Below are 25,172 nucleotides of genomic sequence, written 5' to 3' on the forward strand. Positions count from 1 at the left end.
TTCACTAAAATGTTTGTTAATGTTCAGGGAAGACATTCGAGGAAAAATAATTAGTATATGATTACTAAAACTTGAGATATTATTCACAAAACTACGTAAAACATGCAAAATTATGACTTTTTATACTTAATTCGTCTCCAAATCAAAATTCAAAGCGATGACATGTGATTCTTTTTTCATTAAAATGTTGATGTTTAAGAAAGATATTTGAGAAAAACTAATAGGTATCTAATTACTAAAACTTGAGATATTATTCACGAAACTACGTAAAACACGCAAAATTATGACTTTCTGTGCTAAATTTGCCTCTAAATCAAAATTCAAAGCGTTGACATATGATTTTTTACACTAAAATGTTTGTTAATGTTCAGGGAAGACATGTGAGGAAAAATAATTAGTATCTGATTACTGAAACTTGAGATTTTATTCACAAAACTACGTAAAACAAGCAAAAATATGCTGAATTTGCCTCTAAATCAAAATTTCAAGCGATGACATGTGATTTTTTTACATTAAAATGTTTGTAAACGTTGAGAAAAGACATTTGAAGGAAAGTAACAAGTATCTGTTTACTAAAACTTGAGATTTTATTCACTAAACTACGTAAAACTTGCAAAATTATGACTTTTTATGCTGAATTTGCCTCTAAAACAAAATTTAAAGCCATGACATGTGATTTTTCTTTCATTAAAATGTTTGTTTATGTTAAAATATAAAATGTATGTTTGAAGATGATTTTCTGTATACAGCACAACAATATTGCAGCCTTCTAATAGCGCTCTCGATCAACCAGATTAGTTGAGAAAATTCGTTATCGATATTGTTTTAGCACATTTTGCATGTTGTAGGATAAGAACAACGATACACCGTGCCCCAGAGCTGAGTCGAGAAAAATTGCAGTTCGAAAAGATTCTCGACCTGATCGGGGATCGAACCCGATATCACAACCGTGTGGGAGCCAATCGACATCGCTAACCACAGAGCCACGAGGACCATATACAGCATACAGAATACAGAAAATCACCGAAAAATATTTTTTTTTAATTATACGTTTTTATACGATTACATGCGAAACTTTGATTTTTTATGCGCAATTCGCCTCTGAATCAAAATTCAATGATTTGTTTTTTTTTTTGCAATAAAATGTTCGTTGTTTTTTCATCTACAATTTTTTTTTGCAGAATAACCAATATCTCGAGCATGAACATTTTACATTTCTGATGTTTTCGTAGTTTTGTGAATAGTTACATTTTACGGCATTCGATTTACTTTTGTACTTTTGAATTTGAATTTGATTTTTATTAGAGAGCTTTTAACCAGAAGGTCATTCAGCTCTTAATCTTACTGTTTTACTTTTTTTGCGTTAATCCAAACTAGAACTCACATCTAGCTGCAGGAAAGGTTACGATTCATTTGTTTGAATATCGATTAAGAGGCAGCTTAAGCATTAAAAATCTTTTATTTTCTTATTTTTTACAAAGTTTTGTGGATTAAAAAATGGCGACTTCCGGTTTCAGGAAAATAACCTAAAGTGATATATGGCCAACAATTTCAATACTTCCGAAAGTGGACCTCCATACGTCATTTTACAGCGATGACACATTTTTTTTTCATTAAAATATTTGTTAACGTTCAGAAAAGACATTTGAAGAAAAATAACAAGTATCTGATTACTAAATTTGATATATTATTCACAAGACTACATGAAACATGCAAATTTATGACTTCTAAAGTGATATTTGGCCAACAATTTCAATACTTTCGAAAGTGGAACTCCATAAGTCATTTTGAAATCCAAAATGGTGACTTCCAGTTTCTGTAAATCAGCCCAAAATCACAAAAAACAATCCAATATGGGTATTTCCGTTCTGCGCGTTCTCAGAATATTGAAGTAGGGTATCGAACGTCTTCGTCAGTGGTTTTCTTCGGTAGTTTTACTGGCGCAATCTTATGCAAAAAAGGTCCGAAGAAAACCACTGACGAAGACGTTCGACACCCTACCTAAAGATGATGGAAGTATAAGATGTAAATTATATTTATGAAGTGAGTTGAGCTAATGCAGCAATGAAATAAAAAAAAATCTATCTTTGAAACCGTTGATCCCGAGCATCGCCGGGAATGTTCAACTAGTTTAAAATAATTCATTTTTTGTCGGGGTATAGTCATTACAATCCTTGGTGCTCTAGAGTCACCATGAGCGGGAAAGGGTTAAGATTTATGTCTGTTTAACATTGAAATGGAATTCATATGGAATACTCTAGATTATCAGAGAATAAATATATTGTAAGCACATAACGAATTGCAGTTCATCACGGTAGATATCTTTCAGATACTGAAAGCGCCATCAGAGGTGAATTGCCAAAATGGTACAATTTCCTACCGACAATTTGTATTAAAAGGCATCAGTGAAACCCCCTGCTGTAGTTAGTAGTCTACGTGAGCTTAAATTTAGACCAGTAGGTTAACGGTTTCGGCTCAGCGATCCGTCAATCTGTGAGTTTCCCTGATGTTGTTGCTGGGCGGTCCACCGGTGCAGATGTTTTTTGAGAAACCCACTGTCCAAAGTCGCTAATAAATGTGAGAAACTGGTCATCGGAACGTCGACTCAACTTTGTTGAGGGTGTAGGCTTAGCCTGCAACTTAGTTACCAGTAAAAGCAGAGATAAAATTTTTTATGACGCGTAGCAAAAAAAATAAAGCAATTTTATGCGCTCATAGCGTGGGAGATGTTCCAGTATGACAACTATGCCCATCACACATAACTGAACATAACTGTGAGAGTAAGCTACTGGATTGCGGAATCGATTGTAAATCGTTAATTTGGTTAGAGAAATTAACCAGAGTGAAGGGCGCTTCGCTTCAACTATTAACACTATAAAAACTGTGCTTATTTCCAATTACAAAACTCCAGTAATTTTAGCAAAAAAAGCATACGATCATTTATTGCTGAACTACACTGGCGCTATACTTTCTGAGCTGAAGGATGAATACTTTCAATAATTGAGCCTATTTTCCATGAGTTTTCCACACCAGTTACTGTGCAAGGCATCGCGCCAGCAGAAGATATTATGCAAATTATCCAATCCTGTAAGATGTAAACCGCGAGAAGAGCCCATTTGAAGCTGTTGCGCGTATTATGACGCACATTGTAATTATAACCCTTATTGTTGCAGCTCCCAGCGTTTCCTCAACGAAAGCATAATGAATCCCGTTTGTCGGCTTGCATTTAACCGTGCTGCTCTGTTTTGTGCCTGCGAAAAAACTTGTTCTCGACTACACGACTGCAAACATGCTGTAGTCTGCGGGCAGCTGTATAAGGCAACGTCAGCATTCCGACAACAGGTCGCGTCGGATTTAACACTTTAGCGGTAACGCAAGGCGTAGAACATGGCAAAACACGTAACAAGAAATAAACAGCTGCTCAAGAATCTTCTTTTTTCTGTTGGTCATACGCATAACGTTATCTGCATTTCCCTGCACGTTGATATTTATGCAGACAGTTAACGTATATTCACCAACTTCCTCATGTTTGCTCATAGGAGTTACGATGACCTTGACATTCGAAGCTCAGGTTGATGATAGTTTGACTCGGCAAACCAGTTCAAGTGCGCCGTACAAAGCGTCTGCGTTGGCCGTCATGAAGGAAAAAAAGAAAACGTTTCCCGTTGTGGGTGTGTTAACATAACAGCGATACAATTACTGTGAACTGGAACATATGGCACAGTCTCGGGTCGATTTAAACGAAAATATGTCTGTCGTGTGGTTCACTCGTGCATTACAAAAAATATATCGAACATGTTTTAATCCTCCCAGGGTAGTTAATTCAACTTTTCTCATGCTATCAATGAAAGAGATTATTAACCAACTTCGTCATATCATGCCATAAGTTGCTGAATCACCGGGTTAAAAAGGTTTTTTCCGCTTCTGAATCAATTTTAGTGAACAAAAGCTATCGGGAGAACCTTCCGTAGTCAAATCACTTGAGTCAATTCAACTAGAAATACCTTAGATATAGTGTTTCACAGAATACACTGTGTTCACGATTTTTTCGAATGAAAACCTAAATTAATCCACCTAGCGGTCAGAGCCTTTCTCATTCAAACTTATTATATGTAAAAATAGATTTACATGAATGCTTAAATCCAATAAAGGTATATTCACTCTTTGGGTTCTAAAATATTGATGTTGTAATTAAAGTATAAAATATAAAATTTGACGCAATGTTAGTGCTTAAGAAATAGCGAAATAAAAGAAATGACTCTTAATTTCGAACAATTTAATCACGAGCGATACCGGGAACGTTCAGATAGTACGATACCACATTTAAATCATGTTGAGGCCATATATATTGATCAAAGCACGTATAGTGTTAAATAGTCTTTGATTTCCTTTTCTTTCCAAAACTTTTGAACAGTATATCAAATTGTTATGAAGTTTGTTATTTGTAAGTTTGAGAGATGACTCGTTTGTATGAAACTAGTTATGTTCAAATAAGTCATGTAATACTTGAGATTAGGGTTTGCAATATTCCCGGGAATCGATTTCCCGGGAAACGGGAATAAAAAATCGCATTTCCCGGGAATTCCCAGGAACCGGTAACAGACCAATTTTTTAGCAAAATGAGATTTTTAATGAAGTTGATCAGTAAAAGGTAACAAAAAAATTATTTAAATTTCATTCTCAATTCGCATGAAAAACGAATAAAATACAAAACATATTCAAGTTAACATCAAAAATTCGTGATCGATTTTTGTAGCTTATTTTTGCAGAAGAGGAAAATTAAAGAGCTTCATGTCGTCAAACAATCGCTTCAGATCCGCTGACAATTTTTCGTTAAGCTCAAAAATTTTATTTCCTTCTGTAAAACTTTGCTCAAGTCTGCTGAATCACCGCTGATGTTCGATTTCTAGAATACTTTCAAATCACCGATTACAGCTTTTGCTACACTTAATTGAAAACTGGTGTCCAATTCTTTTAGTTTGTTAAAGAGAAAACTAAGTGTTAGGCAGGCATTGGACGCGGAAAATATTTGCTATATTCGGTACGGACTTTTTTGGCAAAATGTTTTTTACACTACAGTAAATATTTACTGTTTACTTGAGCGGCGGCAAACCTATTCGTTATTTTTTTTATTTAAATATATTAAATGTTGTGATTTTTTTAAATAAACTGCGTTTTAAATCTAGTTTTCATTGACAGAACAACATTTCAAACCCTTTTGGAGTTTATATCATTATTGATTAGAACGTAAGAATTTGAGGAAGAATTTTGGTTAATTAACTACGTTATTTCGTTATTTCAGTGGTCCCCGTGGCTCTGTGGTTAGCGATGTCGGTCGGCTAGCTCTCCCACACGGTTGTGATATCGGGTTCGATTCCCGATCGAGTCGAGGATCTTTTCGAGCTGGAAATTTTCTCGACTCAGCACTGGGGCACGGTGTATCGTTGTACTTATCCTACACATGCAAAATGTGCCAAAAAAAATACTACAAGGTATACAGCCCTAGGGTTGTATGAAAATATGTATTTGACAAGGCACAAGCATATCGTGCTTGTTGAAGAAGCACAAAGAATTTTTCGTAATGCGTCAAAGTCAGAATTAACTCTATATACTCAAAAACCAAATCCAATAATACTTACGTTATCATAATGAATGGTTTTGTCTTATTAAACTGTAATTAAATCAAATCTATAGTATGGATCTTACTTTCAGAATAATATGGAAGCCCTTACAAAGGTTCATCAATTAGCAAACAGAAGAAAATATTTTAAACAAAATTATTAACAAGTTCCAGCAAAAAATCGTAGCAATCCACAATTACATTTTTTTTTTGCTTGACAATTTTTTTTATTTGCCTACAACTACATTCGCTGTATTACGGAGACAGGAAATATACGTTTATTATGGTAAAGCTTAGAATAATCATATATCATCTAAAAATTTTGAAATGTAAAAGAGATTCTGTACGAATCTCACTAAATAAACAAAAAAAATCACAAGCATTCGCAGGCTCTTACTCTTCTATGAATGTATATATTTAGGAATCTACTCTTTCGATACTATCCGGTCAAGATTATTTAGTGAATATCGAAGATAAAATTAAATAAATATCCGTTGCAAAAAATTACAATTCTTGTTGAGTAATTTATGGCAATCATATTTATGAGATAAACTTTCAATCACCATCAACAGCAGCATTGCAGTTTTTCCTCAATTGCATACAAATAGAAATGTACGAACAAAAGTGTACCACTGCAATACGAATAGTACCGCTGCAGTACGAATAGAAGTGTACCGCTGAAATGTACGAATAGAAGAGTACCACTGCAATCATAGACGACGAGAGACCTGCGGTTTTTTACTCCACTGGTACTGTTGCTTTTACCGGCATGTTTTCTTTCAAGACATCAGTTTTTATTACGTTCTTCAGAACCTAACACGCAGGTTTAGAAATTGTTCAAGGATGGGTATTGTTTCAAACTTTTAGGAAAACTTTTACCTTCGAGACATCATATTAGTCTAAGCTCATGGAAGCAAAAATAAATTGACCTATTGGGACGGGGAGACTCTGTCAATTTTTATTTCAAATTGATACAGGGAATATCACAGGGAACGGATGGTGTCCATTCACGTTGTCTGTGCTAGGAATGCTCGCATGTAATTGGTTCACTATTGACGTAAATTTGTTATTGAAATTTTTCATCAATTTTACCGCTTAGCAATGAAATTAGAGTGATAATTAGCATATTACAAAATTGTTATACATTTTATCTATCCAACAACATATTGGTTATTATTATCCATCATGTGGTTATGCTGTTATTAACGTTTGAAATCTGACGCAACATTTGCCCGTTTCATTTCCAATTTTACAGAATGCATCCCAGTATAGTAAACAAAGACATGTCCCACGTCAAAACAATATCGATAACGAAATCTCTCAACTAATCTAGTTGATCGAGACCTTTTAGCCCCAAGGCTAAGCGTGCGATATATATATTTCGTTATTTCGCCGTTCGGTGGTTTTCTGTGACCGAGACAAACCGGAAGGAAACGATAGAATACTAAATAACCTGTTCCATACGAGTCAAAATAAGTCAGTCTTAGAGCATTTGAAGGCTTACTAATTAACATGCAAAGATGATTTTCACTTTGAAATACTGACTTTAAGTTTTATAGAAAGATATATTTTAGGTCGCACCAGTTTGACGTATTTAATTTTATTACAATATTGCATAAGAAACTATAGTGAATCATACAAAATTTTTCGCGGAACTCGGGAATGCCGGGAATCATTGTGTTTGTTCCCGGGATCCGGGAATCCCGGGAAAATCTATTTCCCGGGAAATTGTTCCCGGGATTGCAAACCCTACTTGAGATAATAGACTTTCGTTGTTTTACAAATTAAAACATAACGGTTGCTTAAGTTTGATTACAATCAAATGAAAAAGTAACGTATAGGGCAGCCAAACTTTGAAACCACGTGTTCAATCATAATTCATCAGTTAACCCTTAACTAGCCCGTTCATCTGATATCAATATTGTTCAAATCGGTTGTGTAGTTTCTAAGATAATGAAGTTTCGTGATTTTCACATCTCGATACATTACCGACGAAGTTACAGTCCGATTACAGCAAAATTTAAAAGGGGTTATGAGACAGCTAGAGCTTTTATTTGATACTAATTCTGTGGAAATCGGGTCAACGATCTCTGAGAAAAGTGAGTGAGGCCAAGTAGTCTTCGGAATATGTTTTTTTTCATAGCTGGATTTCAGATTTTTAAACATAACAGGCAAAGTAATAATCCGTTTGCAAAAAAAATCATTAGGGTCTTATGGGACAACAAGACCTTCCATATGACACTGATATTATTAAAATCGGTCCAGCAATCTCTGAGAAACATTAGTGAGATTAAATAGTCTCCAGAACACGTTTCTTTCCATAACTTCTGAACCGCATGTTCAATCTTTATTAAATTCAAAAGTTGAGGGTTTTTTGGGTAGTTCGTTCATTTGAAACCAATTTTGTTCAAATCGGTTGTGTAGTTTCTGAGATATTGATGTTTCGTGATTTTTACATTTTGATACATAACCTTTAAACTAGAAATCAGATTACAATAAAATTCAATAGGTTCTTATAGGGCAACTAGACCTTTCCTTTGCAATTAATTCTATTGAAATCGGTCAGCCATCTCTGAGAAAATCGAGTGAGATTGGGAGAGCGTTTCTCACACACACATACACACACATGCAGAAAATGCTCAGCTCGTCGAACTGAGTCGAGTGGTATATGACATTCGGCCCTTTTGAGCACTTTTATACCTTTAGTTATTGCAGTGATTGCTATACCTTTCTAGGAGAAAGGCAAAAAGTGAAATGATAGAAATGACTTTTAATTTCAACTTCAATCCCGAACAAGCGCGCAAACATTGAAATAGTACAATATCAAATTTAAATGATGTTGAGGCCCACATATTTTGATCGTATCTTTAGTTTTAAACAGTCTACGGGTTACGTTTCTTTCTATAACTTTCAAACCACATGTTTAAACATTATGAAATTCATTTTTTTTTTTTTTTTTTTTTTAACGGGGGATTTGTTAGTAGCTTAAGTATTTATGATAAATATTAGTAAATAATGAGTATGTGTGTCCAATCACAAATGGTGACTTCTCAACACTGTTAGAAATTTGTAATTTTAATTGTTAGGATTTGTTTGCTTTCGCAATTAGGACTTATCATTCGTAGGGATTTAAACCTACTTGTCAGAAAAGGGGAAGTAAACTTACAACTAACTTAATTGCTAACTTATTGGCTATAAAGAGAGCTTATCGTAGCAATTGAGGATTGCAACGATTTTTGTCGAAAATTGTTAATAATTTTATTTGACATAGCTTCTAATGGTTCAACACCAGTAAGTCTATGTAATTCGAGTGTACCAAACCAAGGAGGACGCTTCAAAATCATTTTCAGAATTTTATTCTGAATCCTTTGGAGCGTTTTCTTCCTTGTTGAACAGCAACTTGACCAGATCGGTACAGCATAAAGCATTGCTGGTCTAAAAATTTGTTTGTAAATCAAAAGTTTGTTCTTTAAACAAAGTTTAGAATTCCTGTTAATGAGAGGATATAAACATCTCGTATATTTGATGCACTTGGCTTGTATACTCTCAATGTGCTCTTTGAAAATAAGTTTTTTATCATAAATTAGTCCCAAGTACTTAACCTTGTCGGACCAACTTAAAATAACCCCATTCATCTTGACAACGTGATTATTGTTTGGCTTGAGGAAAGAAGCCCTAGGCTTATGCGGAAAAATTATCATTTGAGTTTTAGAAGCATTGGGAGAGATTTTCCACTTTTGCAAGTAGGAAGAAAAAATATCTAAACTTTTCTGCAATCGACTGCATATGACACGAAGACTTTTTCCTTTTACGGAAATGCTTGTGTCATCGCAGAACAATGACTTTGTGCATCCTGGAGGCAAATCAGGAAGATCTGAAGTGAATATGTTGTACAGGACTGGACCCAAGACTGAACCTTGAGGCACACCTGCTCTGACAGGAAATCTATCAGATTTTGAATTCTGATAGACAACCTGCAGAGTTCGATCAGTAAGATAATTTTTTAAAATTTTGATTAGGAAAATTGGAAAATTAAAAGTTTGCAATTTCGCAATCAAACCTTTATGCCAAACACTGTCGAATGCTTTTTCTATGTCTAAAAGAGCAGCTCCAGTGGAATAACCTTCAGATTTGTTAGCTCGTATCATATTAGTAACTCTGAGCAATTGATGAGTTGTGGAATGCCCATGGCGAAATCCAAACTGTTCATTTGCAAAAATTGAATTTTCGTTGATGTGTGACATCATTCTGTTAAGATTAACTCTCTCAAACAGTTTACTTATTGAAGAAAGCAAACTGATTGGTCGATAACTTGAAACTTCAGCTGGGTTCTTATCCGGTTTTAAAATGGGAGTAATTTTTGCATTTTTCCATAATTTGGGAAAATATGCAATTTTGAAGCAGCAATTGAAAATTTTCACTAAAAAATCCATTGTGCTCTCAGGGAGATGTTTGATTAGTATATTAAAGATTCCATCGTCACCAGGTGCTTTCATATTTTTGAAATTTTTAATAATTGATTTAATCTCATTCAAGTTAGTTTCAATTATTTCTGCAGGTAAAAAATTCTGGGAAGAAATTAAATCAAATTGACGTGTGACTTCATTTTCAATTGGACTCACAAAATTCAAATTTGAGTTATGAACACTCTCAAACTGCTGAGCAAGTCTTTGAGCCTTTTGTTCATTGGATACAAGAAAACGTTCACCATCTTTTAAAACTGGAATAGGCTTTGAAGGTTTCTTAAGAATCTTCGACAGCTTCCAAAATGGTTTTGAATATGGTTTCAATTTTTCAACTTTAGTCTCAAAATTTTGATTTCTCAGAAGAGTAAATCTATGTTTAATCTCTTTCTGTAAATCTTTATAAATAGTTTTAAAAACAGGGTCACGAGAACGTTGATATTGACGTCTGCGGACATTTTTCAAACGAATGAGAAGTTGAAGATTTTCGTCAATTATTGGTGAATCAAATTTCACTTGAGTCTTTGGAACAGAATAATTCCTGGCATCAACAATTGCACATTTTAATGCGTCCAAAGCGGAATCAATATTCACTTCGTTTTGCAAATCAAGCTCATTATTGAAATTTCTCTCAATATGAGTTTTGTATCTTTCCCAATTAGCCTTGTTATAATTAAAAACAGAGCTCATAGGGTTTAAAACTGATTCATGTGATAAAGAAAAAGTTATTGGAAGATGATCAGAATCAAAGTCAGCATGTGTGATCAAATCACTACATACATGACTTTGATCTGTAAGCACCAAATCAATTGTTGAAGGGTTTCTTACAGAAGAAAAGCATGTAGGACTATTCGGAGACAAAATAGAATAGTATCCTGAAGAACAATCGTTGAATAAAATTTTGCCATTGGAATTACTTTGAGAATTATTCCATGAACGATGTTTAGCGTTAAAATCGCCGATTATGAAAAATTTCGAACGATTTCTGGTGAGTTTTTGTAAATCACCTTTAAAATAATTTTTGAGCTCGCGTGTGCATTGAAATGGTAAATATGCTGCGGCAATAAATAAAATCCCAAGTTCAGTTTGAACTTCAATTCCCAAAGTTTCAATAACTTTCGTCTCAAGATGGGGAAGAGCACGATGTTTGATTCGGCGATGAATAACAATTGCAACTCCACCGCCGGAACCCTGAATCCTATCATATCTATGAACCACGTAATTGGGATCATATTTTAATTTTATGTTAGGTTTCAAAAATGTTTCAGTAATAATTGCAATATGCACATTATTTACTGTTAAAAAGTTAAAAAGCTCATTCTCATTGGCCTTCAATGAGCGAGCATTCCAATTTAATATTTTAATTGTTTTATTTAAAATCATTGCTAAATTTTAAATTAGAAACAATTTTAATAGTAAAATTTGTGCCTATTTGAATGGCTTCAAACATTGATTTTGCCTGCAACATGGCGTTCATAAGATCGAACATTGCCTGTTGCAAAAAAGAAAGTTTACCTGCCGTAATAGGCCCCAGGCAGTTGACATTAGAAAAAATATTTTCGGCAGCAATATTAGCTGGAGTGATAGGTGTACAATTATTTTCTAGCCTGTTTTGCTTACCCATATTAACGGTCATTTTCGAACTACCAACACTAGGCGGTATAATGTTCGAACTACCTGTAACCTGTGCATAAGTTAAACGGGTATGCAAAGGAGTAGGTAAACTATGCGTCACTGGTACGCTTGGAGAATTTTGTTTTGAAGTTGGTTTTAATTGAGAAATTGAATTTTGTTTACCTTGCCTTGCCTTAACAATTGCTAAACGGACTGGGCATTGATAAAAATTTGACATATGGTTGCCGTTACAATTCGCACAGCGAAAATTTTTACTCTCTTTCACAGGACATGTGTCCTTTTTGTGAGAAGAGTCTCCACAATTAAGACATTTTTGGTCCATGTTACAGAATTTGGAACCATGGCCATAACGTTGGCAAGTACGGCATTGGGTGATATGCTTTTCACCTCCGCCATACTTCCTATAAATTTCCCACTTTACACGCACATTATACAAAGCATGTGCTTTTTAAAAAAATTTTAAGTTGTTAACCTCATTGCGGTTAAAATGAATTAGATAATTAACAAGGGAAATTCCAGTTCTCTGACTGTTTTCGCCTCGTGATTTTTGTTTCATTAGAATTACTTGGGTAGGGGCTATGCCAAGTAATTCTGTTAAAGTAAGTTTGATCTCATCAACGGTTTGATCGTTGGTGAGACCTTTCAAGACAACCTTGAACGGCTTGGCGTTCTTGGTGTCATATGTAAAAAATTTGTACATCTTGTCAGTTAAATACTGAACAAGACGATCACGACCCTTTACTGAGTCGGCTAATAAGCGGCATTCACCTCTACGGCCAATTTGATAGGTAACTTTAACGTCAGAAACAAACGTTGAAAGTTCCTTTTTGAATATATTAAATTCAGAAGAAATAGTTACCACAATAGGTGGAACTTTCTCCTTTTTTAAAGATTTTATATTTTGTATAGTTTCATTATTGGTAACTTCCATTTCACCAGCTTCTTGCTCAGGCAAAATATCAAAAGGATTGTCACTACAGACACTCGATGTGTCAGAAAGAGATGCCTCTCTTTTCCTCCCCGCAGCGATGCGAGGTTTCTTTTTCCGTCCAGCCATTTCAGGTGATACGAAAAAAGTTAAAACAAATGTTAAATTCAAAAGTAGGTAGTCTTGAGAAAGACTGATGGGAAATAACTTTCAGGTAGTCTTTAAAAGACACACTGACAAAACACAAACTTTGAAGCTATAGGCAGTCAAAGACCAGTCCACAAGCAACCGAAAAAACGACTGATCTGTAGGACAGTTCAGGACGCACTGAACATTATGAAATTCATTGTTTAAGGGTTTAAAAGCCCATTTATTTGAATTCAACTATGTTCATAGCTTCTGAGACATAAGAGCGTTTTTTACATTCTGACGCAGCGCCAAAACTAAAACTTTTACAATTACAATGAAATTCAATAGCAACCTAAGCGGCAAATAGACCCTTCATTTGACACCAAGATAGAAAAAATCGGTCAGACCATCTCTGAGAAAAGTGAGTGCGAAAAAAAAGGTGCACATACACATGTACACACCCACACACAAACATATACACCTATACATGCATATATGCAGAAAATGCTCGATTCGTCGAACTGAGTCGAGATTACTTTCATTATGTGATTTCACATTTTTATGAACAACGGACACAGTTACAATCCGATTGCAATGAAATTGAATAGCAACCTATGGGGCAACTAGACTTTTCATTTGACACTAATTTCGTGAAAATCGGTTCAGCCATCTCTGAGAAAAATAAGTGAGTTTAAACAACTTCAGGATAACTTTACTTTACATAACTTTTGAATCATATGTTCAATCATAACAAAATTCAAAAGTTAAGAGTTTTGGAGACAGCCCAATCACTGAAACTAGTTTTATTGAAATCGGTTGTGTGGTTTATAAGATATTGATGTTTCGTGATTTTTACATTTTGGTACATAACCTCTAAACTAAAAGTCCGATTACAATGAAATTCAATAGCAACCTATGGCGCAACTAGACCTTTCATTTACAATTTATTTTATTATATAATTCCAGCCATCTCTGAGAAAAGTGAGTGAGAAAAAAAGTTGCACATACACACACACACACACACACACACACACACACACATACACACATACATACATACAGAAAATGCTCAGTTCGTCGAAAGGGGTCGAGTGGTATATGACATTCGGCCATTGGGACCACTTTTATACCTTTGGTTTTTTCAGTGATTGCTATACCTTTCTAGGAGAAAGGCAAAAAGGTTGAACGAATATGCCTTCGTACAGTTTAATCGACCTCATATGTATGTAATTAAATATGACTGTTTTCTTTTCTACTGAGTACCAAAAATAGAAATCAGATGACGTGAGTTAAGGAATTTTTGAAGGAATACAAATCGATTAATTACAGCTATGACGTGGCATTGTATAACTGCTTCGTAATTGGGTGGAAAAGTACACGGTACATTTACTTTGACATATAAATGTATATTTCACCTCTATCGAACTATTATTTATTTCATTTGACGTAATTCTTATTCTGATTAATTTATAATATCTTTCTGTTCACGTCGTTCACAGGAGTACACGACTCTCCTTAAGTTTTACATTGTTTTCTGATTTCTCTGTATCAGCTAAAAGCGTGTAATTTTCTAAGCAAAACGTGATTTTCAAGACATGTTTATCTGTTTATACTGTCATACAGTTATTCCGAGCAGTTTTTTATTTAGGAATAAAAAAATGCTCGAAATAGCTCAAATGACAATGCGCCCATGTACCGTACATGGGCGAACTGTCATTTACGGCATTTCGAGCAGTTTTTTATTCTCTATTTGGAAATCGAAGGACAACGATTAACATTTTTTAAAAACCACGTTTCGCTCAAATATAAGTATAGCTTTAGGGCCCAGTTGTCCTGTATATTAATCATTTGACTGGAAAGTCTGTGTCAAGCTCCGATTCGGAATGTTTACTTTACTCTTTCACATGAGAGAATGCTCTGAAGTGCAAAAAAGTTCGGGTAATCAAAGCTATAGATGTTTTTTGCATTTTTTTATCCTGTTCATATTTACAGAAGATGAATATTTTTAAAACAATTGAACTGTGTTCCAAAAAGATAAATATTTTCAGCGCTGAGTACTGACGCATTGTAAAATTCAAAATATTTTATTTCAGACAAATTGGCACACATTTGTACAACATGTTAGAACCGCAATTCTCGAAAAAGATATAATCTACCAGCCAGTGGTACACGAAAACATTACGACAAAGCACTTCCAGCAAATTGGCGAGCACTTCGATAAATAAATTGTGAAAAATTATTCTGAATATTACATACCAAAAAACCGTTGGATAATCTCCATGTAGTTTTTTGACGCAACGCAGCGTACGATTCAGTTAAACCCAATAAGATGCGAATTGTGCTGTACATGATTTGTTGACAAATGCTAGTCAACATAATGTTAGACTGTGATTTACGAAAAGAGTATTACCATCATCACAAAACCTCGTCTAGGCTTTGCGAACGATATTAACATTAAAAGCGTAGCGTGTATGCATTTTACTTCAGTAAAACAATTATTGAAATGCAATGATTTACAAAAATCAGAGAGCTTAAAATGAAAATTGTTTGTAGATTTCCTGCCTTTTTTTAAAAAAAAACTTGTCACTTAAGCAAATAAGCAAATTCGGATAATGCCAAGTCTGTTAGAAGAAACGCTTCTGACCACGCGTGAATAACTTTTCGTTGCTAGTCCTTCAAACTATGACCGCCCATAATTCGCGTTTCGTGATCATTCAGGTGAAACAATGTTAATTTGCTCAACACTTGTGAAGTTGTTTGCTGACTTGGGTGAGCGTCAAAAGTCCCACGAAGGTGTTTGCTGGCGCAAATCTGAATAACAGACGATCTGTCGTTGAATGTTTACCGATCGATGATCACAAGTGTGAACAAAGATATATTTTTTTTGCTTTTCGCTGGGAAAATATCATCGTAATCGTACTGACTAATTGTCCAATTAGGTGTACCGTTTCATGACAGGTGAAAGTCAATAGTCATTCCAGTCCGATTGCTTGCTTTGCAGGGAAAGTAACATTATGCACTACCGAAACGCTGCAGCTCCCAAGAGATGTCCATCATTTTATTTCGACTGGATGCGGCCCTTATGAGTGAGGGATCAGTGTCTCGGCGAAAAAAAATAAAATCGAAGCGAAAGTTTTTCCAGTTTTTCTCGCTGTTGTTAGTTTCACTAATCGCATACTATTATACATTACTCGTCGCGTTTGTTTTTTGATGTAGAATAAGCATTTCATTACGTTTTTGGAAACAGAAGGTAAAGATACCTATGCTCTTTTATCTTTCCAATAAAATAAACGGTAAACTTAATGACTTGTTGTAGCTTTGTCTTCAAACTGTATGTCGATACAATGAATAGTTCTTGGCCCTCCTGAGATACTCTAGAAGACCGGACACGAATGCAAACTATCGTTCCATAACCATCCATTGTCGATTATTTTAAGCTTATTTTGAACGCATGAACAACAGGCTCGATGTTAATGACCTTCAACAGCATGAATTAAGAGTGCTGTCTTCAAATAATGAAGAGGGTGATTTCTCACTCATTCAAATGAGATCCGTGACACAATTTGTTGGCTAGTTGCCATCACCCGCAGTTATGTCACCTTCGTACAGTTTGTACATAAGACATTCTCCTAGACGAGAGATGATGAAAAGAACTCAACGGAACTGAAATATGTATCCGTTCGACTTTTCGTTGACTAGAGTGGCGGGAAATGCGTAATGCTTCACATGTTTACTGTACATATATTTGTGTTCCCATGCCAAGCTTTTCACAAACACGAAATCTATTTTTACTAACTGTTGTGCCGCTCACAGCGGATGGCCTGAATGCGATGAACAATACAAAACGTAATGCTTAATCTGATGGATAAAGTATCATATTCTCTATGTTGTGACGTTTCAAGAGCCGATTTATTTGTGTAAATAGGATATAAGGGCGGCATTGGATTTTTAGAATACGATTGATAGAAATTTATAGCTGAATAGTATTGGTTATTAAAAATTTGCACGTTTGGCTACAGATTAGTGACGCAGAATGTTTTTGTTTACCTGTTAGATCAGTAAATCCTCTTCGTACATCACGTCAGCCAAAAATCGAAAATAAATTAAAAATAGTGTCGACACGAGACGTAATATACATCTTATTTCAGAGCTGAACCAGGTTTAGATTGACCTGAAACAGGTTTAGATTGACATAACAATTATTGATCATATTCTTAGCTTGTGGTATACTCTACTTCTTCAATTTCCTTCGTTTTCGATTTCAGTCTGTGTTAGTGTGCCTAGCGCGTGTATTTTCACCGTACCGCTTCTTCATTAACGCTTATCTATATCACCGTTTTAAAAACCCGAGCTGCTGCCGGAGTGATTGTTTGAACAGCGAGTTCACACTGATGATGATTATCATGAAAGAGATGATTGAGAAACTGGTTATAGACTCGAACTTTTATTTGTACAAGTTGCGGCTGATTCCAAGAAGTGTACAACAGGTGCTGTGAGATAATCACATAGATTTGTGTGATGACAGCTGAGTCAACTTGGAGATTTTCCTAAATGATTACTTATGTGCAACGGGAATGCACTTGAATATGCCCACTAGAAACTCATGAAATAATGCACCATTCACTAAAGCTGAATTATCCCAACAAATTAAGTTGCCGGTGATCTCAAACCTGTTCTCTATTCTGGATACATTATTGTGTGTTTTGGAAAGCTCAGCGCAAAGTGGCCAAGTGGCCTTAAACCTGTTGTATCGAAAATCGTAACACATCTGCAAAAGATATCTTATCAGGCAGGTATTGATGATTGGAACTCATAGCAAGCTAGCTTCGTTTTTTTTTTCGTTACAATAAAAATATTTTCAAAACAGTTTATAAAACTTGTTGAGGGAGCCGTTTGAAATCTATGTAACAAACGGTAGCGGAATGACATCAAGGACTATTTGTTAGTTTATTGTTATTTGAACGACCCTCCCAGCTGGTCTCGAGGTACGATGCTGGCCTAACAAGCCAGTCGTCGTAGGTTCGAGTCTCGGCTCGGGAGAGACTGTGAGTATCAGTAGGATCGTAGCGCTAGCCCCGCATTCGTGTCCTCTACACTTAACAGTTGGCTGCGAAGTCTGTGTATAATAAACAGAAGGTCGAGTTCCGAATCGGAGTGTAGCACCAAGGCTTTGCTTTATTTGAATAACTACCTTTAAATTATTTTTCCTTGCCAAAAGTATCTTACTATTAAAAAATACTCAAATAGCGCTTTATTCGCTATTTACGTCGGTCAGAGCTTTTTTTAACGCTCAGAAGGCTTGATGGAATTGAACATTAGATAAAATCCAAACAGGATCCGACGTTTCGGATCACTTTTGCAACATGTCAACAGCTCCACAAGGTAGTAACTTGATCCCGCTACTCTTCTACATCTTCATAAATGATGCTGCTCTTCAGCTACCACCAATATCGACTGTTGTACGCTGACGACAGGAAACTATTCAAAGTAATGAAATGCTTATGCGATTGCACGGAGTAACAAAAGCATTTAAAAACTTCCGTGATTTGCAGTTACACACCAATTTTACTTTAATTTAAAAAGGCGACACAGTTCCTTGCATACAGTAGATAGTGTACATTTGGATTGCGAATTGACTTCGAAATCCATTAAGATAGCATTATCGCTGAGGTTACCCGGCAACTGGGATTTATGTTCGAGATTACTGATGACGAAACCGTTATGGTTTAAATCACTCTACTGTTCCCTAGTGAGATGAGCCCTAGAAACTAGATCCCTAGTATGAAGTTCTTGGCATGAACCAGTTATGGCCTATGGAGTTTAAATGGAGTATTGCCATAACTGGTACCATTGCGCTTATGCGATATAGCTATAACTGGTGCACTTGCAATAACTGACCCTATACAATTATGGAAACAATCTTAGTTTACGAGGAAAATTTACTTCTTATATACCAGAATATGGGAATTGGGAAGAAGTTACAGCATTCAAGTAAACGATTTTGATCTTTCTTTTGTACAGCGCAAATTGTACAGTGGGTATTTATGGATTAAGGAAATTACAGTACAATGTTCAAAATACTACATGAACTTTTAGTCAATGTAACAATACATATTAGTGTTCATAAGCTTAAAACTAAAGAATAAGTACTACATTTTGATTCTGGAACTTGACCTTGTTTTATACCATTGACTTCGACAGCTGTCGGAATCATTTTATGGCCAACGCACCCTCAGCCATGATTGAAACAAGCGACAGCTGGTTCGTTAAATCAGCATCGAAATCAATGGAACTTGATGTCATGAATTGAGTCGAATAATTCGTTCTGCTGATGCAAGAAGGTGTACACAAAAAATCATTTGCAAATCACCTGTTCACAATGCCTGTTGCAAATCTGAAGGCAGAGCAGCGTCAGAATTCATGGTTGTAATGCTTACTTCAAAATCATAAGGCTCATAGTACGCAATGCTACTAAGTAACAGTCAGTCCTTAACAGTGGTTCTCAAATACACAGACAACATCTACACTGTCTGTGTTTTGATTGGATGGTCATTTGTATGTAGGTACTGACTGTTCGACCATTTTTGCGCACACTTGTTTTAGGAATATGACAGTCATGCCAGCAACAACACATTACACAGCAAGTACACGCAATTGAAATTATTGTACGTAGAATAAACGAGATTAAATTAGCAACGGCAACGATGTTCGTTTCTGTCATTCACTGTCTGAACGGTAAAGCTACCCCAACTGCCTGCCGTCAAGCTGCTTGATGCAGTTACAGCTATCATTTAAGATAGGATAAAAAACCAATGAATATAAAAATAAGCACACGTAAGCCAGTCTCTGAGAGATACACCATGAAAATCTCCACCCCCGTTAAGCGGCCGTTCATTTATCGAATTTGCATGAATTAAAATTCCTCGGCTTTCGACTGTTTACCCGCAAATCGCAGCAATTACAGCGATATGAAGCAACGCAATGACCCTGTGTGCACAGTGGTTTCAAAACGGGGATTTTTAAGATGTTAGTCTGTTTTTCAATCTTTGAGAACTAAGGAAAACAAATGTATGCCCTCTCAAATTCCACTATGCGCTGAGGGTATTGTCGTATCCAGCGGTGGCGAATCATCAACAAAATCTCTAGTAGAAACATGGTATGATGTACGCGTATTTGTTGGTGATGAGCTAATGCTTCCCTGGATCGATCGGCGCTAATTAATAAGTCGCGATTTGCGCTGCCGCCGCTTCCGTGGCGGCGAGAATTATTATCGTGCCAAACAAAATTTAAAGCCTAATTGAATATTCATACCCCGCTCGCAAACTCGGCACTGACTAACGTCGGGATAATGCTACTAAGTCCATAATGACTATATGATGTACACTAGTTTTGGTTGGCGTTCCGTAATTAGTAAGATTCGATTGAGCCGCGAAAGGCCGCGCCAGCACGCCTTTCGAAGGGGATTGTTGTCGATCGGGAAGGGATGAAAAGTAAAGTGATTGCCTTTTTCAAACTGTGCCGTTCGTTGTACATGCACAGTTTGTTCACTTTTGGAAGAGAAATACCGGTAATTGCCTTTTTTTCGTGGTGTTATTTCGAAACGCCCGGTTCGCGTTGCGGCATTTGATGGCAGGAGGTCGCTTGCACGTGATAGTTTACCCTCAAGCACCATTCGGAAATTTGAAACATTTAAAGTTATATCATACCGATTACCAACTCAGACTAAGTTTCCAGTTTACTGCAGCAACGTTTTAAAATTGACAATTGGATAGTTAGGTTGTTTCCCTCTTTGCTAACTATTCGGAGATTCGTAGTTTCCATAAAGCTACAGAGCCCACTTGAATAGGTAGGAGGTCGTGGTATCCAAACTTTGTAAAATAAGGTCTTTTGGTGCCAACTATGTGTTATTTAACTTTGATTTTCCATCCAGATGACTTTCTATCGGTAGAAGGAATCACTTTTGAATCAAGTTTTTATCATTCTGGGGACAGATATAGATATTGTGTTTTATTCAAAGTACACGTAATATAGAGAAGTTTCAAGAAGCTATCTTTAAATGATGAAAAAGCAGTATAATTTACTAGTATTCTGAAACGTTAGGGTAAATTATCCATATAAAAGATACTATTTTACTCTCAATAGTGGAAAAAAAATCATGTTGTCTACTGAACACTTTCGAAAAAGACTGGTGATCAGAGCAGTATACACCTAACACTGTCGGAAAATAAAGTATCTTCCCAACTTCGAATCACAAATAAACTACAACAGTTGAGGATATATACCAATTCGTATCATCTTCAATAAATAATTACTGTAAAATAAAATAAAAGAGAACTCCTGTTAAACCAATAGGTTAATCAACAGGATAGATTACAAGTCACATTTACAAAATTACTAATAAAGTTCAGTTTTAAAACTTGGAAAATTATATACTAGTTCTAATTCTACAGTATACAATTTATGAGTAGCAGTATCCTGCTGATACTAACAGTCTCTCCAAAGTCGAAATGAGAGCATACAACTGACTTGTTAAAGTAGCATCGCACCACGAGATCAACTGGAATGTTTCTCTTCATCTTCATCATTGTTGGGCAATGTCTCAGGTTCCTGCAGTTTATCCCGGAATATCGAATATCAGACAACGTTACACTGTACAGTAACAGTGCGTATATTACCAAAGTATGTTTTCAACAGTTTTCAAGGTCTGGTCACGCAATAGATTGTCGGGGTCGTCCGTTGGTACCAACTCCGTTCGGTAGAAAACTGTTTGTGTGTGGCAGATACCGCTTGTGTAAACAATGCTACTATTGACACCAGAATCACTTCAAGTGTAAATATTTCAACTAAACATTGCTCGAGGTAGTAGTAAGACCATGAGAAAGCAATGGTCAGTGCAAATTAACTGCACACGTTGCGCGTATTGTCTGGCGGTCGGCATTTGAAGATGACTTGACACGTCAAATTTGTTTACATTTTCTTTCGAGTACAATCAATATTTAGATTCGATTTGTAAACTTTTCCCACTGCGAAATAACATCAAGGTGCACAAATTCGTAAATATGCGATAGCGAAACGTGCAAGAACTATAATTGTTTATCAAACAAAGACTAGTTTCATGAGTTTATCCAAGATGATGTTCATGAGGTGATAAGGTTATTCGATTTTCAAACAATCATAACTAACCCGTTAATGTTCCATTACGCTCAACAATCTAGCACATAAAACAACAATTAAACCACACTCGAATGAGAAGTCATGTGGTTGATAACCTAACTCTTCACATTTTCTCTACTCGGTGCTTCTAATCGGCAGTGCCACTTCGAACAGTGCAAAAAATAACAGAAAAGGTACACAAAACAGTCCGAGCAAATAAATATTGAAACCGAACAGTCTGACTGACGTGCCTTGGTTTCGGCCGAAAATAAAAAGAAACCGACGTAACCGACCGTCAAACGTAAATAACTCACATCTTGCGTGCATATAAATCTTTTATTAATAGACATTTTGCAATAACATTTTGGCTTGATCATTGACGATGCCTGTCTGCGAAGTTGCAATGCAAGCTGATGAAGCAGTTCGCCCTGTTGATCGACAATTGTCAAACGTCAAAGTATTTATGATTTTGAGAAATTGTAAAAAGAAAATTTAGAACAGCTAAGGTATCCGCTTTTTGCCGACTTTCTATACAGACGTCATAAACTGAAATTACTATCCATACTATCCAGTATTTTGCGCCGGAACCAAGCAGTATAAAAATTTACATCGAAACGCAGGGTACCAAAAAATGTGTTCAACATCAACTGCAGCTTTGTTTAACCACAAGCTATTTTTATTTACTGTGTCGAAGTAGTCAGAGACAAACTGCCAGCGCGTGAATGTCAACAAACAGCATGGTTAATTAAGTATGTATACGAACGTGAGAACATGGATAGAATGCTAGGTTCCATTGTAGCAATTAAATTTCGTCATTCTTACGCTACCTGACGACCGGGATAGCGAGTAAAGCGGTACGTGTTCCGGAAAAGGCTACACGACTGTGAGAGACACACTAGCAATGTGTCGGAACACGACTCCAATCAGTGTGTGTTCCCTTCTCACATGAAATAGAGAAAATATTTAATTATAGACAAGAAACGCCCAACTTGAATGCTAATTTTTTTTTTGTGTTTCAAAATTTAAAGACCAGAAAAAACAACAACGTGGTGACGACAAAAGTTTTCACCGGTAGATAAACCGTAGGACTAAGGGTTTAATAATTCTTTGAGATTAGTACCTGACTGCAACTCGTACAGAAGATTCCTTATCGTCGTCTGACATCTTTTCACTGCTATTTGTGATTCCTTCGTGATTATTCTGTATGGTCGCAGGCGGCTATAAACAAATATTTATGCATTCGACGTGTTTCGACGGATACGGCAATGGTAACTCCAAGCTAGATATCCTTTCTCGAGAAACACGTAGATCAGCTAGTTCTGGAAGGAGAAAGAAATCTGAAGTTAGTTGATAGTTCATTCCAGCGTGTTCTATACTATTTTATATTTTTGTTTGATTTGTAGGTGAAACCTTCAGATATCATCGAATTGCATTTTTCAATCAATGCATGTAATGCATGTATGTAAGAAATAAGATGATATGTGTTTGGTTTTAGAGGCATCAACAGTTAATCCATTATGAAAAAAAAAATTATTAATCAAATGTAAATCATGTTGCACGTCCATAAATAGTTGATCTATTTTGCTACTACTGGTAGTATTTGATTGAGGTTGGAACCCATATTGATTTTCATGAATTAAATTAAATTATAATTGACAAAAAAGCTAGCTAATCGATTATGTATAATTTTTTGATTAGACAAGGCTGAAAGTAATTTCCGGTACCCTTCTTGATTATTAGATTTATTTAATAGAATCCGAAATCTATTCGACATGTGCACTCGCTCTTGATTTTTGAAATTCATTTAAAGTTCAATAGCAATATTGACGAAGTAATAGTTGAACATATTGTATTTTTCGATAGTATTGTTCACAGCTCTATTATCGTTTTTAAAAGGGGTTTGCCCTTACATTTGGCAATTGGTTTCATATTGCTTTGTGTACTTCATGGGAATAATCTAAAATACAAAAAAATATGAAGTAGGCAATGTATGTGAATTTTTTCGAGGATGCTAATAATGAACACGGGCTGAGGTTGTGATATAAACTTAGAAAAAATCTCCGATGTCTCCGGCATGGTGTTTTGGCCAATTAAACTACTGGGCATTGTCAGCTCCGCGAAATGATCATGAATTTGTAGACGCGTTGAGCAACTGTGACGACCCACAACTTGCAGAGGCAACATTACAGAAGTTTAAGAAACATCTCTGGTACCTGCCAGAGCTGAACATTTCCAGACTACTTCGTGATTAGGGCGGAGCCTGATAGGAAAACAAGGCAACGATTCGCCCTTATCACGAAGTAGTCCGGATTTGTTTGGCGTTTTTTGACAGTAATACCAATGTTGTGGATACGCGAAAGATGGCGAAAAGGTTGAAAAATACTGGAAGGAATATCGTTAGAGCAGAAAAGCTGCAATTAACGCTTTCTGATAATGTGACGGAAAAATCTCTAGATTTTTTCAGTATTCTGCAGATCAATACCCCTTTTCACCGAATTCACATACCTTGTAATTTACATACCATCGAGTAGATCATGAGAAACCGGTATTTGGATAGATTGGAAGCAGTGCCTTCGTTTCGAATACGTTTTTATGAGTGTTACTTTTGTTTTAACGAGTGGTACATTTGTTACTTTAGAAGTTTATTATCCCCACAACGGCGCATATTGTATTTTGTGAATAAGAATTCTTATGTAAAATTTTCTGTGGAACATAGTGGTGATATCAAATTTAAGGAAAAATACGGGGGTACCTTGAGATTTTTTTTGCAATTTTAGTTTTCAAGTGCAAAAATATTAGTACTGGCAACACTATACGCTAAACCTGCTGATGCCATTCGATAGCAAATTTAAAAACCTTCAAAATGGTGTCTAACATCATCTATAACTCTTACTGTCTTTGAGATACGATGTTTTTTTCAAAACATGAATAAACTGAAAGCCCCGTAATTGCTGAGGGGTTGTTTGATCGACCCAAAACTTTGGAGTTTTTAGTTTCGATCTAACAAGTCATTTAATTCATTTTGGAGCGAATTGGAAAGTGGGTACTTGACTTAAAACTTTTATGAATGTGTTTCTAAATGTTTGATCTAAAAATTATGGGAAAAATTCATTTTTTGTGATGTTTAATGTGCTCTGTGAGAACCATGAAAAATATTCAGAATAACCCTACAAAAATAAAAACATATATAGAAAATTAATCCACCTAGCGGTCAGACCCAGCCTTTCTCATTCAAACTTTAATT

General features: G+C 35.7%; 1 protein-coding gene across 14 annotated transcripts in view; it reads right to left on the minus strand.

Moving 5' to 3' along the window:
- Window positions 1–25,172, minus strand: part of LOC129733255 (kinesin-like protein KIF21A) — an 88,789-nt gene that overhangs the window by 41,856 nt on the left and 21,761 nt on the right. For all 14 annotated transcript variants that reach the window (XM_055694968.1, XM_055694963.1, XM_055694962.1 and 11 more), the window contains one exon: window positions 23,049–23,247. In XM_055694968.1, coding sequence (XP_055550943.1) covers window positions 23,049–23,092 — 44 coding nt within the window. In that variant the 5' untranslated portion in view covers window positions 23,093–23,247. The remainder of the gene's footprint in view (window positions 1–23,048; window positions 23,248–25,172) is intronic.

Source organism: Wyeomyia smithii, chromosome 3, assembly GCF_029784165.1.
Source record: "Wyeomyia smithii strain HCP4-BCI-WySm-NY-G18 chromosome 3, ASM2978416v1, whole genome shotgun sequence".
Lineage (NCBI taxonomy): Eukaryota > Metazoa > Arthropoda > Insecta > Diptera > Culicidae > Wyeomyia > Wyeomyia smithii.